This window comes from Tiliqua scincoides, chromosome 6 (assembly GCF_035046505.1).
Source record: "Tiliqua scincoides isolate rTilSci1 chromosome 6, rTilSci1.hap2, whole genome shotgun sequence".
NCBI classification, from domain to species: domain Eukaryota; kingdom Metazoa; phylum Chordata; class Lepidosauria; order Squamata; family Scincidae; genus Tiliqua; species Tiliqua scincoides.
In genome coordinates, this window is record NC_089826.1 from 41,364,117 (window position 1) to 41,381,153 (window position 17,037).

General features: G+C 44.0%; 1 protein-coding gene across 2 annotated transcripts in view; it reads right to left on the bottom strand.

The window, feature by feature from the left end:
* Window positions 1–17,037, bottom strand: part of ZNF827 (zinc finger protein 827) — a 153,081-nt gene that overhangs the window by 98,494 nt on the left and 37,550 nt on the right. For both annotated transcript variants that reach the window (XM_066632635.1, XM_066632634.1), the window contains exons 3-4: window positions 3,716–3,888; window positions 1,534–2,002 (exon numbers count right to left, since the gene is read on the bottom strand). In XM_066632635.1, the coding sequence (XP_066488732.1) occupies window positions 1,534–2,002; window positions 3,716–3,888 (642 nt within the window). The remainder of the gene's footprint in view (window positions 1–1,533; window positions 2,003–3,715; window positions 3,889–17,037) is intronic.

Genomic DNA, 17,037 nt, shown 5'->3' on the forward strand with positions numbered 1-17,037 from the left:
ACCATGCCAAACTGGGCACATGGCTGCAGCTGTGTGATCATACCAGTTATTTTCCTGTCTGCTGCAGTGGTCCCAAAAGACATTTGTGCATCAGTGCAGACAGATAGCTAATGCATAACAACTGAGTGCGAATTCAGCTGTTGTTTTAAAAGCTTAGATTCAGAAGTCCAATTCACTCACATGTTTAATGTAAATGCAAACTGAGTAACGTCAAGAGAACTTCAGGGTACACAGATCTCATTTGAATACTTTGGACTCTACTTTTAAACACTAGGATTCAGGAGCACAAATAATTTATGCTTATTGTAAATCGGTGTATTTCAAATAGTGTCTCAATCTGCCTAAATCTACAAAGTAACTTATTATACAGGTCAGTTTTGGACTGGCATGGTTCATTTAAGGCTGCAATCCTAACCACACTTTTCTGAGAGTCAGCCCCATTGAACAAAATAGGACTTACTTCTGAGTAGACATGGTTAGGATTGTGCCCTTATAAACAGTTGGAGAAGTTGAATAAAATACTAATTTCTAAAACATTTCATTTAAGAAAAAGTGTTCTATATTTTAGAAAAACACAAAACAAAAACAGCCATCTCCTTTATCACACCCTGCCAAATCTGTTTGAATATTTTCATAACAAATGCATCATGAAAAAATTCAATATGCAAACTATATCTTGCATAAAAACATTGTTTTGCCTCCAATATTCTAGAGGCAAACGTCTTGTGAGTGTTGGTCCATTGTTAATGTGACCCAGAGTTTATGTATCTAATCTACAAAACTAATAATATGCGTATAGAAGTTGAGCTATTGAACTACAAGCCGTACATACACGCACAAATGCATGTTAAATGCAAAATGGATCAATGTCATAGATGTACACCTCTTTCTTATTTCACTAATATAACCTAAAGCATGATAAGTGCATGTAAATTAATGACTATTCTGTTATACTTGTAATGTTTTGATAGACTTGTTCTCAAAAGGCTTGATCTCAAAAGGTTAAGCATGTCCATCACACAAGTAAATATGTTCCAGTTTTTTTCACTTTATCCCCAATATTTATTGGAATGTTGTTTATAAATATGGTGCATTCTTACTGGCATAAAGTTTCCAGAAATACATAGTGTTAAAAATGATGTCCTCAAATTTGCACTCAAGAGAATGTGCAGGGGAAACAACTCAAATTTCTGGTTTACCAAGATTCTGAATAATTTCCAGCTATCCGCAGCGTCCAGGCAAATGGTTCCCCCTGCATATTCTGAAGAGGTGGCCAAGAAGACTACCGCAGTTTCTGTCAAAGAAAAACCAACCCAGATGATGGACATACCATTCCCTGCCAAATGGCTTCCAGCTACCGCCCCCGCCCACACCCACGAGAATTGTTGAAGTTCCTCCAACTTATCTGGCCCTCTCCAGAGCTTTGATTTCAGTGACTAGCCAATACAGGGTTTGTGAAATAAGGGAAGACAATACAGAAGTGTTTCTTGTTACATTAAGTGGGGAAAGGGCTGGAGCCCACTTCTCATTTACCTGAGAGCTTCATAAGAAAGTCAGAAGCCATCTTGACAGAGATGTCCTGGCTGAAAAGTGCTGACGCTGTATTGGTCACAAAGTCAATGGAGTCTTTTAGCTTTGTATTGTTGGCAATTCTGTCAACAACACTGAGGGTGAAGGATGGGGTAGAGGCGCAGTTGTCATCTTTGGGCTCTTCTTTTATTAGCAGAGGTGGGATGGCAGCACCTGCCTCTGGAGTTCGAGATGCAGTAGCAGTCCCTGTTTGGACAGCTCCCTCGTCTGTCTGCTGCCCCATTCTGGAGTCATCATTTAGCTGTGGGGACACCTTGACATCCATTTCTGGGCTCTCTTCCTTCACTTTGGCTTCTGTCCTCAGGAAGTGTTGATGGCAACGCATGTGGAGTTTCAGGCTGAAGTGGCGAGAGGAGGTAAATGGGCAGAGCTGGCACTGAAATGTCTCTCCTCGGTCTTGGTGTTGGTGAACCTAATTAAGTGGTCAATGATAATTAAAACATGGCATCTTTCCAATAAATGCTACACATTTATTCTTTAGGCTTGCTTCCTGTCTCCTTATACCTTCTGGAGTCTTTTCTATTATATTTGCAGATCTCAAAAAGCTTAACAAAGGAAGTCAGTATCATGAGCTAAAAATGACTTTCCCTCTATATATGATGATTTAATGTTGATGTAATTTAATGATGATTTCCCTATAAGTGTCTTTGTTCAGAGGTCATTAGATGAAAGTCACAGAATTATACATCAGACTAAATGTACACTGTTTTTCAGTTTAGTTCTAAACTGAACTAAATGCAAATATTTCCTGGAAAATGTATGTTTTGTTCCAATGAATCAGTCCTTGCAATCTAATCTTAATACTCATCAGTGAATAACACACCAAGAATTCTGATCCCACGTATTTACTTGATAGTAAATTCCACTGATCTCAGAAACTCTGTGTCCTTCGTTTATGTTCCTGGTGGCTAGGGAATCAAAAATTTCCACTTGACAACAGCCAGTTACATGGTAGACCATTCTAAATGTTTCAGTCTAAATACACAAGTAGAGACTGCCACAGGAAGGCATTTTTGCCAGCACCCCCATCCCACTGCAAGAATTGGCACATAAGGTCCATCATTGTAATATGCTTGTTGTTTGGGGTCTTTTTATTTATTTAAAATGCTGATATACCTCTTTTTCCAAGGTAGTATATCCCAAAGTGGTTTCCAAAAATTAAAACATAAAACAAAAATACAATAAAACAGTGAAATAACTACAGAACAAAACAAGGTGGCGGTAAGCTCCAGATCAGTTAAAACCAATATAAAACATCAATAAAGTGCTAAATCAATTATCAAGTCCTGACAAAAATTAAAATATTCCAAAAATAGCCAGTACAGAGTCCTGGCATGCATCTCTGGAATGGGAATTCCACAGACATGGTGCCACCACTGAAAAGTTTCTGTTCCTGGTACCTTTCAAACAAATCCGCACCAGTGCTAGGTAAGACAGCCGGGCCTGAAATTAGATCTTAATGATCTTAATGCCTGGGTATGTTCAAGTCTAAAGCATAACTACGACTAAGAATGTTGTAATTTTCTCCAAAGGGAGATTGCATGGTGACACTGAAAGCTTTTTGCCTTCCTTTGTAGGTTGTGCCTGGTATGAATGTTAAATCTGGCTTGCTTTTAATCAATTAATGCTTTCCATTGCAAGCACCTCAGGAGTGATATACCTTCATCCTGGTTGCCCTCTACTTGTAAGTACACTGTATTATGGATAATTGCATTTTCTTCCTTATAAAGCATGTTACTGTAGACAGGCAGCTGAATGTACCCAACAAAAGCTGTGATCAAGAAAAGCTGTGCACAGTCAGGATTTTTGGATGGATTTGGGCAGAGAAGCCCTCAGCCCCCATCCTCCAAAGCACTAAATGAAATGCAACGTTTTCATGAAGACACGGTCCCTTGTGTGCAGGCAAATGGGTTCACTGGACGGTGGCCAGAAGTTGGCAAGTATTTGTTATAGATAGCTTTCACTGCCCAACAATTTTTTTTGTCTGCTGGGCAAAATCAATTCACAACAATGGAACTAGTCGTAAAGAAAACTATTTTCTCAATTTTATTAGGAGTGACTTCCAAACCCCTAACAACAGCTTTATGAACTAGATTTCTTCACTGCCAGTATCCACTGACCTTACCTTCATGTGTGATTTGAGATTGTCCTTGCGTGCACAGCGAAATGGACACAAAGGGCACTGATGACTTTTTAAGCCTGTGTGAATCACCATGTGTCGCTTCCAGTAGCTCTTCCTTTTTATAACCAGGCCACAGATTGGACACTGAAAAGGTTTTCCACCTTCTTCTTCAGAGGCTTAGGAAAAGGAGCAATGGGGGAAAAAAAAATCATCTTTTCATCTTTAAATACCTAAACATAGTTTTTCAACTTTACTATTTCTTTTGCAGAAACCGTCTACATGATGTTTTTCTTTCATGCTTTCCTACATCTCTTTTGGTATAAGTTTTCTTATCCTAAATTCTCATTTCCCCAGAATGGATATCTTACAGTCTTAATAAAAGTGAAGCTACAGGACACTGTCTCAATCTTACTTTGGACAACCAGCAGAGGATGCTACTGTGCCTTACCTAGCCTTGTAAATATCTTCCTAATGTTCCTACTCTTGACTCATGTAATTCAGAGAAAGTGCTCAAGTCTTGCTTTCTTCTGCTTTAGTAATTGAGGTATGCCAGGAAAAGATAAGTGATAAAATATGGAGTAATCTTGACCAAGCGCCATCCTAGAATTCAGAACATGACACTCTCCACACCCAGTCACGAGAGATTTATAAGAACATAAGAAGAGCCCTGCTGGATCAGGCCAAAGGCCCATCTAGTCAGCTTCCTGTAACTCACAGTGGCCCACCAAATGCCCCAGGGAGCACACAAGACAACAGGCACAACCTGCGTTCCGGTGCCCTCCCCTGCATCTGGCAATCAAGAGGCAGCCTGCTCTAAAACCAAGAGCCTGCACATACCTACTATGACTTGTAACCAGTAATGAACTTTTCCTCCAGAAATTTGTCCAATCCCCTCTTAAATGCATCCAGGTAAGATGCCATCACTACTTTCTGTGGCAAAGAGTTCCACAAACTAATTACACGCTGGGTAAAGAAATATTTTCTTCTGTCTGTCCTAACTCTCCCAACACTCAACTTTCGTGGATGTCCCCTGGTTCTGGTGTTATGTGACAGGGAAAAAAGCGTCTCTTCATCTACCCTGCATGATTTTGTATGTCTCAATTATGTCCTCCCTCAAGCGCCTCTTTTCTAGACTGCAGAGGCCCAAACGCTGTAGCCTTTCCTCATAGGGAAGGTGCCCCAGCCCAGTAATCATTTTGGTTGCTCTCTTTTGCACCTTTTCCATCTCAACTATATCCTTTCAGAGTTCCTGCTGCTGGTCCTGCTTAGTTCTGACTCAGGAAGGCCACTGATGCCACTTCAGATTCAGAAGCATAATTCCTTTCCTCCATTTTCTTACAGTATTAAGTCAAACACAATAGATTTAATGTAAAGCTTAATTTAAGCTAAAACTGGCATGACACAGCCCTAGGATCTGCTTTCAATGGGGGACTATTAGAGAAAGTTCACATAAAAACCATTGATTTCAGTATGAAATAAAGAGTATGAACAGCGTGAATGGAAACTGGCACTTCTGGTTAAAGGAGGACATGCTTGCTGCCCTTTCCTTACAATGGCGATTCCGAGTTCATAGATACTGAATATTCTGTGTATGGAATAGGAGCTACTTATCTTGAAGGTTGGTCCTCACCTCACCTCACCCAAGTGAATGTAGCATCTTCTGCCACTACATTTATACGACTTGTCTTAAGGCTTTCACAGAAGACTCAGTTTCTGAACAGAAGTGGCACCAGTATGCCACTTCAACTAGGTTGCACCATGTTAATTCCTGAAATCAATTTTAAGTACACTAGCAGCTCAAGCCTATGGGCTCTAGTTGGCAGCAGAATGCGTCTTCTGCTGCTGGAAACTGCTGAAAAGCAGTCATAAAATGCATACTGGCAGTAGGAGGTCTTTCCACCCCTGTTGTTGGCTCTCCCACCATGCACTGGAGCAGGTAAGACAGCAGGAGAGGTGGGAGGGGAGGAGGGAGTAGAAAACGGGGGCAGGGAGGGGCAGGAGTGGGTGGATATAATGGCAATGGCATGCACCTGATCCTATTCCCCATTTTTGCTGCCTCTCCGTTCGCTTTCTCTCCTCGTATTTGTGCTAGCGAAACTGCTGGTTGGGAGACTTATGAAGGGGTAAGGGGATTTAGGGCCCAATCCCATTAGGCCATAGTGCCAGCACTGAGCTCCAGTGCCAATGCTAGTTGTCATAAATGTACTGTAAAGCAGATTTATGGCACTGCGGGAGGAGGGAGAACCAGGAAGTTTAGGATTAGGTTGCCCAATCCCTTTTTCCTGCTAAAGTCTCCTGATCTGCCTCACCACTGGATGCAGCGTACCTGTTTTTGGCATGGCTGCACCAGCGGCCATGCACTGGGGTGGGGGGGAGAAGATAGGATTGGTTTCTGAGTCCCCTATGTACTGAAACAACTTGCTCTTGCTATACCACACTATCTGTATGAAAGCACCACAAAGAATTACTGCACTTGTGCAAAACCACCAACAGCTGTCTGTAACTTGGACATCTATAACTCAGGGAGCAAGTGTATCATGGATTGTCTGTATGGCATGCACTGTGACATGCATTGTGCAAGTGAGAGAGGAAAATGCCTCTGTACATGTACAGAGGATGTTGTTCTCAAAGTCACTTTTAATGTAAACTTAAAAGAGTGCATCAAAAATATGATTTCTTTGACTCACAGCATGCCAGAATTGGAAAGGACATTGGAGATTATCTAGTCCAACTCCTTGCTTGTTTCAAGGCAACTGTTACAGCATCCCTGAGAAGTGGTCGTCCAGCCTCTGCTTGGGAACTCCCAATGGGAGAGAGCTCACAAATGCTTGAGGCAGGTTGTTCTAGTGGGGAACAGATAAGAACTCTTACAGTTAATTCATTCTGCCTCCTAACTAGCTTAAATCTACTTCCCTATAATTTCAGTGCATTGTTTCGTAAGTCCTCCCCTTTTTGCACGTGACTACCCTTCAAATACTTGGAAATGGCTATGATCATAGTCTCCTTAATCTTCTCCAAACTAACATATCAAGCTCTTTTTAACCATTCCTCTTAGGATTTGGTTTCCAGAGCCCAGACAGTCCCTGATTTCTCAACAGTCTTGTGTCCTATCACTTCATGAATTAGGCACTGCCTTTAGAAATGTCGCTGTCAGTCATGGAAGGTGTGAATGTTACCAAGTTAAACATTTTGGAGCTTGGTCAGAATGCATCTTTTAATGGGATAATTATCAGGTTACATCTCAGTTGCTAATGGGAAGAGAAGAGACAACCATCGGACATTGCACTGCAAATTCCTGCATCTGTTCTGAGAAAGTTTACAGAAATACCATGGAAACAGGAGATATTTAGGTGATTTCCAAAGGGTATCTGATCATTTTCAAACCTGAAGAAGTCAGTGGCATATTTCTAATGATATTTAGGAATGGCTTCCAAGACAATTACAGCTCCCTGCCTCCTGTATTTGTGGGCTATTTTTCTGTCTTTAATAACTCAAATGTCAATATTTTCTGTGACAGGAAACACAAGGATAAAAACTTGCATGGTCTTGTAGTTTCCTATTGCATTCTATCTAGCAAAGGACACAATATAATTCACATACATTGCCCATGCTTTTCTGGAAGGGTTGTGTGTACTCTAATGGCTCAAACCTAACAGGCCAGGTGCCAGTGCAATGTGCATTGTGCTGGTCATTACTGCTTTGTGCTTGTGAGTCTGCTGGCACATACTGAGAACCTCAGCTTCAAGGCCCAATCCTAACCAACTTTCCAATGCTGGTACAACCACAATGCAACCCTGAGGTAAGGGAACAAACATTCCCTTACCTTGAGGAGGCGTCTGTTACTGCCCCCCCCCCCACATCAGACTGCAGCGCACACCCCATTGGCACAGCTGCATCAGCACTGGAAAGTTGGGTAGGACTGGGCCCTCAGTGTTTTCTTTTTAAAAAATCAAGTCTCTAGCCCTTCAGGTTCTGAAGATTTGCTTGAAAATGTGTGTAGGTAGCATTTGGTGAGTTCTCAAAGGCCAGAGAGTAGATTGCAGGAGGTCTGGTCTAGAGGGCAGGAGGTCTGGTCTAGAGGGTAGAGCCTCCGTCTGCCTGAAGATAACATCCACAAGGTTGCCAGTTCGAGGCCATCGGCACCGTGCGACCTTGAAGCAGCTGACAAGCTGAAGCAGAGCTATTCCACCTGCTCTGAGCGTGGGAGGATGGAGGCCAGAATGTGAAGCCAGATCGGAATGAAACACCTGAATGTAGTGGTTCTTGAAAGAACCTTCTTTCAATTGTAAAAATCCCTATTTAATAAGGGATTTAAATAAAGCCTGCCTATGTAAACCGCCTTGACTAAAGTCTTGAATAAAAGACCAAGAAATGCAGTATATAAATACCTGTTGTTGTTGTTATTGTTATTATTATTGTTATTATTATTATTATTATTATATTGCAGGGCAGGCCTTCAGTGCACAGCTGTTCTCCTGGCGTAGCTAAATAAATTAATAAAATAACTGAAACATGCAAATTAATGTGCATACTTGATGTAGGTTGCTGAATTCACCTGTTTTGGCATAGAACACTTCTTGGTACAGAATTTATCCATTTATTTAAACACATTTACAACTCAATCCACCATAATACGCCATGGTGCAAAACAGTGGCCAAAGCACACTGCATCCTGGGGGGTAGTTTTGGTCTCCAGTGGCCTCCTTGGAGTAAGAAAATATTTGTTCCCTTGCCCTTTGGTGAGCCCCTGCGGGCCCGGTGGGTCAACCAGGACCTGTGCCAACCCAACACCTGCTGCAAGTCCAAGTTGATCTGTGATCCATGTAGGGAGTAAGGATTTGGCAATGGTGCCAGGGGATGTGTCTGGACTGCAGGCATGCTGCCTCAGTCACTTGCTGCTTGTAGTGATGACCCAACTGTGTGTCACATTTTGTGAAAGGCATAAAGGACCATAACTCTACCAGAATGCTAGTTCCAGTAGTGTAAGAGCCTGTTAGGATTGGCCATTAGCCATTAGTGAGTTTTCTAGTCGCAGCTGAGTTCCATTTAGATCTGTTCCCAATTCTAACCCATCTGATAATACAGATGCAAATAAAATTGTATCCTGGCAAAGAAGAGGAAGGAAAAGTGAAATCCATCTGTACTTTTTTGTTCCTCCTTCTGCATGAAAGCCAAAGAAACTGAAGATTCTACACCCACCCATTTGGGATTTTAAGTTGCCTTGAACTCTTTGGGATGTACATGGGGGTACCCATATCCGCAGATCTCATATCCGCAGATTCAGATTCAGTTATCCGTAGATTAGGTCTACGCCTGTGCGCACACCCCTGCATGCCCCCTTTGGAGGTGAGGGGAGCTCCTCTCCCCTTGCCTCTGGAGAGGAGTCTGAGCTCGGCAGAGGCTGAGGCTCTGCTGGGCTCAGACTGAGCTTCAGAGTTCAAGGCACATGACTTCCATTTTCACAGAGAAACTGGAAGTGATGTTTTTAATGCCTTATAAGGCATTAAAAAAAATCACTTCCTGTTTCCTATGTGAAACTGGAAGTCAGGAGCTCCAAAGTTCAGTCAGAGCCCAGGGGTGGCTGGGGACAGATGTCCTTGGCCTCTGCAGAGCTCAGACTCCTCTCCAGAGGTGAGAGGAGTGGAGTTCCCCTTGCCTCCAGAAGGGGGGTGGACCATGGGATGGGCGTTCACCTATATTTGCAGTTTCAGCAATCTGCAGGGGTTTCCGGAACAGAACCCAGCAGATAAGGGGGCACGCCTGTATTACTAAGTAAACACAAACAGCATTCAACTGCACACACACAATTTGCTTTTCAAGAAAGAGCATTAATTTTTTCAGTAATTTATTCTGATCTCATATTTGAGAAAGTATATGCACCAGAGATTTTCAGCTGACAGAAAGATAGCTGATCATACAGAAGTCCTTCTCTTCATCATGTCCAGCTTCTAAATGTGATTAAAATGCTGCTTTCCCCATAAGCAAATACTGTAAATGCCAAAAAATGGAGTGTTCTTGCCAATGGGAGAGTCCATCCAATTACTAGCTCTCCAGCTAGTAATTGGATGGACTCTCCCATTGGCAAGAACACTCCATTGTAGGTAAGTGGCCTACAAGACACATTCCACCTCATATTTCACTTAAATTATATGAAAACATTTTTGAGTTTCCAAACGTGTTACGTTACTCACCAGAAAACTAGCAAAAGTTTCACATACACAGACCAAGAAGCAAACCCATTAAATCAATCAATTATATGATTCTGTAAACCTGGCACAAGTGAAATAAAATCAGACTTACATGCCCAGTTAAAAGTTTAAACAGAAACTATATCACAGGGAAAAAAATTTTCAAAACAGTGTTTGGCCACGATTCACAGAGTAGAAATTCTTTTGATAGCAGGATATGTTCCTTATTTCTTTCATTCATACAAAACACATTTCTGCCCAGTGATGGGCCAAGCTGATCTCCAAATTCTGCTGCATGTACTACTGTGCATGCCAAGACTCTTATGTGATAATATCCCCCTCTCCGTGCTAGCTAGCCAGCACACATGCATATCTTGCACCAGCATTCATTTCATTGTTATCCACCTGTTCCTTTACCACCGTCACCTCCTCTGTGGTTTTTGGAAAGTACATGGACAGGAGGCAGAGCCTCTGAGAGGAATTTTATCAGGGAGTACAAAGTTCCTTTCAGGCCCCTTTCTAAAGGGGGAGGGGGCAAAACAGGTGGGGGGAGGGTGTGACAGCCAGAATTGTCTTTGGAGCCCAGGTCTACTGGGCTTTCCAATGTGGAGCCCTGGTCTGCCTGCCCTTGAGGTGCTGGCAGCTAGATACAGTAATATAGAAAACCAAACACCTAAGTCTCTCTAAAATCTTCTACATATAAGGAAATCATTGCAGAAAATTAGCATCATATTTAGGCTCACACTAGAGTGGAAAGTGTCCTGTGTGTACCAAAACTGACTTCTGCAGCAGCCGTGTCCCTGAGCTCCTATTCACTCCTTTATGGTAGTGGGATCCACAAGTCAAAGAGCTACTGTAGCAGGCCAGTTTCCTCCCAAATGTGGACACCAAGAACGTATACACCCATGGGCCCGGTTTGTATGGCTTCTGTGGCTATAGCTGCTGCTTCGTGTCTGCAGTAGTGCCCCTAGCATCTTGTGTGGGCAGTAAGCCTGGGTGAGATCAGAAAATGTAAGATTCCCAAGAAATTTGTGGACCCACTCCTTTGGCTGGGCCCTCCTTCTGACCCTGGGCCAAAGTATAAATGACCCCCTTTATCCCCCTCTCATGGGCACTGTCAGGAGGATCCTGTTTCTCCCCAACCCAGTGGTATAGCTAGGTCATTTGACACCCCTACCTTTTTGTCACCTCCCCATATGACAAAATTAATTTGTCAGTGGGTAAAGGTGCCTGCCAGGATGGGGAGTGAAATCAGATGCCAGTTAGAATGGGAGCCCAGGTCTACCCAGCAGAAGTAGAACCTGCCTAGAAGTGGCTCCAGAGGGCCGTCAGAGTGGGAACCCAGGTCTACCCAGCAGGTCTACCCATCCAGCAAATCTTGGCCACATAGGCCAAACTTAACCAGGAGCCCAGGTCTATCAAAACCTCTGTGACTGCCCCTCCTGGATACAGTGCATGCTTTTATTGGGGTGGCTGAATTGGTGCGGGGGGTTGGTTAGGTTTGGGCTATTACTTCCCTTACTTCCCCTACCCCCCCCCCCATGATTGCCAGTCCAAGTTTGTCTCACTACCCAATTCTACCATGACTAACAACCTGATTCTACGTATGTGCTTAGCTCTGGAACTACAGAGAATGGCATATTTGCAGAGACCTTAGAAGCAAGGTAAAACCACCCCGAGATGTACCATCAGTTATCATCTCATTGTACCTGTTTACAGCAATATATCAATTATAGTGAGTTGCACTGACATAGCTGGCTCTGATATGGCTGACCTGTGAGTCATCTTCAGTCTGCCTTCCCCCTCTCTACTAATTTGTGCCATGTGTCACAACACTGTTCACTACCACTGTGCTGTTTCTGGCAACGATTACTGGTACAGTAGTGTCACATCGCGTTGAATATCAGTTCCACAGATTTGAAAACTGGAGGAAAGTGTGTAAGCCACTCAGTCTTCCTGTCTTGCTGTGTTTGTGGGAGGTGCACAACAGCCCTCAGACTGTAAGTTAATGGTGGCGAAAGAAGCTAATTACTCATATAATGGAGAACAGAGTAGCCACTCTTTATCCACCCATACAGCATATGAGACGTACTGCCAATATATTCCTTAAGGGAAATTGCATTTATCTTCTTGGCAACTGGACAGGACTCATGTCTATATGAGCAAGAGGCCTACAAAAATAACATACAAAACTTCACAAAATGAAATATATTCAGTTCAGGGCACCATAAAACTGTGGTTATGAAAAGAATCAAAGGAATGTGCAAGATTTATTTTCATAGCAAAAACGCACCAGCTTCCCTACTCGGCTCCGTTTCTTGCAACTTTCTGCTGCTCAAAAGAGGGATAACAGTGACCTCTTTCTGCAAGCAGTAAATTTTTGCAGCAGAAAGAAACACTGCAAAGTACTATGTGCTTCTGAACTAACCCTCCCCCTCCCCCCACAAAAAGAGTTGTAGGATTATTGTTTATCACATCATCATCATCCAGCTAATTGTTTTCAAGCCCAAAAGGAAAACAAGGATATCCAATGCACTCTCAAAGCCTTGTACAATATGTATTTTAAGGGCGCAATTCCAACCCCTTACATCAGTGCTTTCCAGCACTGACATAAGGGCAACGCAGCTCTGAGGGAAGGGAACAAACATTCCCTTACTTCGAGGAGGCCTCCATAAGTGACACCCAACTGCAGGATGCAGCACATGTCCCATTGGCACCGCTATGCCAGTGCTGGAAAGTACTGACATAAGGGGTTAGGATTGCACCCTAAGAAAGATTCAATTGTATTTTGGAGGCCTGTTAAGGACTAGAAAGATTCTCCATCCTTGCTCCATCCCAGCCTTCCGCTTATAGGTTTAAGATGGCCACAACTGGACATGGGAATGCTGGGTGACCTGGCCTTGCACAAAAGAGAATGATTTCTCTTGGAAAGCATGAAAAAAATTATGAGGAAGTGTCACTAGTCCCACCTCTGTGGGCCATTCCCAGGTTGGCTGTTCTATACTAGGGTGTCCAAACTTTTTGGCAGGAGGGCCACATCATATCTCTGTGTTGGGGGGGGGCGGGAAAAAAAGAATTAATTTACATTTCAGATTTGAATAAATTTACATAAATAAATACATTAGAGAGGGAACATAATGAATGAATGAAGGTCTTGTAATAGCTCAAAGCCTATAAAAGGCCTTGCACAAAGCAAGGCCGGCCATTCCTTCACTGCAGCTGTTGCATCACAGATGTGAAACAACAAGCAGTGGAGGGAACCCTTATCCCACAGCTCATGCAAGAGGTCGAACAGTCGCCCTCATGCTGAAAGCAGTTGCATCAGGCCTGCATGGGCTCCAGCAAGTCTCCCAACAGCCAGAGGCACATTGGAGACTGGGGGTTGCCTGTGGGCCGGATTGGGAGTCCCCGAGGGCCACATATGGCCCCTGGGTCAGGGTTTGGGCACCCCTGTTCTATACTGTACAGGTTAGGGTACAACATCTTTCCCCAGTGTCCTAGCTCTCCAAATCAGCACAGCAAAAACCTTTATCAGTGATCTTGGTTTATTTAGAAACTTGTTCGTTCATGAACCTTTCCCCCCATTTTCAGCTCCCCAGAGGTTTACACAGACCTTTGCCTGCCCCTACCACCTCATTTCACCCTTAGTCTTCCCTCTACCAGGAAGTCTTCCCTCTATCTGGGATCTCCTCCAGCCTCATCCTATCATTCACTGCTACACGCACCACCAACACTTGCTTTCCACTCCTCTCTCCTACTTCTGGCTCTGCTCTTTTTCTACACAGGTCCTGCTCACCCCCTCTGTACTGTGTCCTGCTCCCCTCTCTCCCCACCTCGGCTCCCCTTGCTGTTTTGCTTCTGCCTACTTCCTGTGGTCCTTCTTTCGCCTCTTCTTTCCCAGTGCTCCAGTCTCCCTCTCCCCAGCGTGCTGCTTCTTGCTCTCTTGGGCAGTGGTGTAGCTAAGGGGGGACTGAGGGGTCAATTGTCCCAGGTAATAAGCCTTGGGGAGTATCTTGGACCATGCACAGCCTCCCCGAGCCTCAAAAGGCTTCAGAAGGCCTGCCAGAGGCGTTCAAAAAGCACTTCCTGTTTTAGTGAAAACTGGAAATGCCTTTTTAAGGCCTCCAGCAGGCTTTCTGTTCTCTTTCCACTTTTCCATCTCTCTTTTCCCTCTGTTCACCCCTTCTTGTGTCTCTTTCCTCTCACAATCTCTCCTTCCCATTGTGCTTGTCCCATTCTCCAGCCTTCATGCCGCCCCCTTTCTCCCCCCTCTGTTCTCCTTTTAAACCCTCCTGCCTCCCAGATCTCATCTTACTCCAACTTTCCCAGCTGAGCCAAATTCGACGCCTTTCTCAGCACCAGCTCCTGGTGCTGACACTGCAGCCTTACCCACCATCTTGCGAGAGCTGGTTGTCTCTGCACATTCGGGAGTCACCACACTGTGCGAACTCCACAGGAGGGCAAAGAAGAGCCACAATGTATGAGAGGGGGGACATTGTTCCACATGTTAAACTTTAACGGAAAAATTATAATAATCTTCTCATCAATGCTTCCATTCCCCTCCCCCATTCCATACATAAAATGGGCCCAATCCTATCTAATTTTCCAATACTGGGGCAGCTGTATCAACTGGGCATGTGCTGCATCACGTGGTAGTGGTGGGGCAGTTATGGAGGCCTCCTCAAGGTAAGGGAACATTTGTTCCCTTACCTTGAGACTGAATTGCAGCTTCATAGGCACTGGAAAGTTGGATAGGATTGGGCCCAAAGAAAAGCACTCCGAGTAGGTAAAAGGTGCCTTCAGGTTACCACAGGAATCCAGTGATGGAGAACAAGGAACAAACTACTGAAGTGGGTCACTTACCCCCTTATCACCTTCTCGGGCATCATATATGATAAAACAGCTTAAAGAAATGTTCTATTTCTAAATAGCTCAGTAGTCTATCATGAATGACCTTTTCTTTTCATACGGAGTGATGGAGATGGGAGTTTGTTCTCTCATTTCACATGTCCAAAAATACTTATTAAAAGTATTCTTTGATCATCTCTTATCTGTCACGTTTTGTTTGGCTCCCCTTTTTGCTGATGACAGACTTTGTGGTGGGTGGAATTGTTCAGTCTAGCACATGGAGGATTAGGTCTCATGGCAGGGCATTGGACTACCTTATTTTCATCAGTGTTCACTGAAAGCCCAATCCTGAACAGTGCACACTGGCTTACTGCTGGTGCACACTGTTGCAAACATGCCATAAGGCACGTTTGCGGGCCCTAGCACTGGGCAAGTGCTGGTGGTAATCCAGGCGAGTGCTGGCTGGCACTGGACTCTGTCGCTCAGCAGTTGCGTGGGCCGCCAAGCAGCGGAGAGGTAAGTGGGGGCATGGGGGGGAGACAGGGAGCAGGTGTTCTGGGGAGGGGGAAGGCGGGTGGAGGGCGGGGAGAGGGCAGCTGCCTGAAGCACACAGGATGCAGTGGCAGCCATTTTTGGCGCTGCTGCAGCCCTGGGTAGCTCAGGATTGGGTTGTGAGTCAGGTTTAAACAGGGCCTGATCTATCATAACTGCTGCACTTGAGCACTATTGCTTGCTCATCTCAATGAAAGTGTTACAGTTACTAGAAACTTCGCCGCATCAGAACCATCGTAGCGCAGATCAACTGCTGGTAGCGCAGATGCTCAATGAGCATTCTGCTTTTCTAACTGAGGAATCTACAATTTATAAAATCAAACCATTCCAGAAACAAGATTTTAGCACAATGTTTTACTCTCTCTCTCTCGCTCTCTCTCTCACCAAAATACTATCTGTAACCTGAATTATGTTTGTTTTAAACATGTCAATGATGATGTTGACAGGTTTAATCATTTTACATATTATTTTATTTCATAACGCAGATTTCCTGACATATATTTTTTTAAAAATTAAATGACTGACAATGATCAAGGTAGAACTGAAAAGCAACAGAGATTCCCATGTTCCAATGAGAATTCCATGGGTAAAAGTATTGGATGCATCTGCTTTGGAAATAAATTAGAATTCACATCTGTTTCTACACTTTTCATACTCTGATTTTCACTTCCTCCCCATGCCTTGGCTCTGTACCACTGTTGCAGCAACAGATGTTCTTTCCCCCTCTGCCCCTGAGGCTCAACCAGCCATTTTTATGGTCTAAAGGGAAAGTGTGTCCTGCACTCGTTACAGAATACATTCAAAAACTTCTTCACCATTTTAGGGACCAATAAAAGGGGTATAAACGCAGCTGGCCCAGCCATGAAGCAACTTGAAGTGGCTTCTGTCAATAGCAGACAGTGGGGGGAGGAAGGGGGCAGCAGATTTGTGGTGCCTTTCACCCCAAGTCTGCCACTGCCACCTTTCTCGCCACAGATGCAAGCCGCATGGATCCATTTCCTGCTCACTCTAGCAAGAAACAGATAATATGCTTTCTTTCTGTGCTCCACTGCAAGATTTTCACAAGCCTGAAAGTACAGGGCATCTGGTTTTATTTACAGGGACCACACAAACAAAGGAGCTTCTTTTTAAACAAAATCAGAAGTCCAACACTTTTGGGTTTGTAAAAACTGTGATGGAGCATGGAAAGGGGCTTTTAAAAAACTTTTTCAGAGTACTATGGTAGAGCTGGACCCAGAGGCGGGGTGGACCCAGTTGTAGCACTCTTGGTTATAAGCATAAATTAGACTTGTTAAAGCCAGACAAATTAGTGAAGCAAGAAAGGGAGGCGGGAAAGCAGTAATACCAGTGTGGGATGGAATCACTTTGGAAGGGGAAGTGGAAGAAACCCCCCACAGAACTTGAGAGGGACAAAGCGAGTGGATAAGAATTTATGGAGGAGGCACAGGCACAGAGGTTGGAGGAGAGTTGCTGGGAAAGGGTGCTAGAGGAGCCACAGGGCAGAGATTTTCTGGTGGCCCAAAACATGGTTCTACTACTGAAGTTAACCAGATTTGGCTGAAGAACCCTTTGCCCACATGTCATTTTCCCACCAAATAGCATGAACTTCCCCAACAGCTATTTGCTCCTAAATGTTATCTTCAGGACCAAATAACTGCTTCGGAGGGGTGACTTTTAGCTGGAAGGTGGCACAGAGGTGAAGGGTGCAAGCTCCTCTCCACCTGTACTAATGTTCCA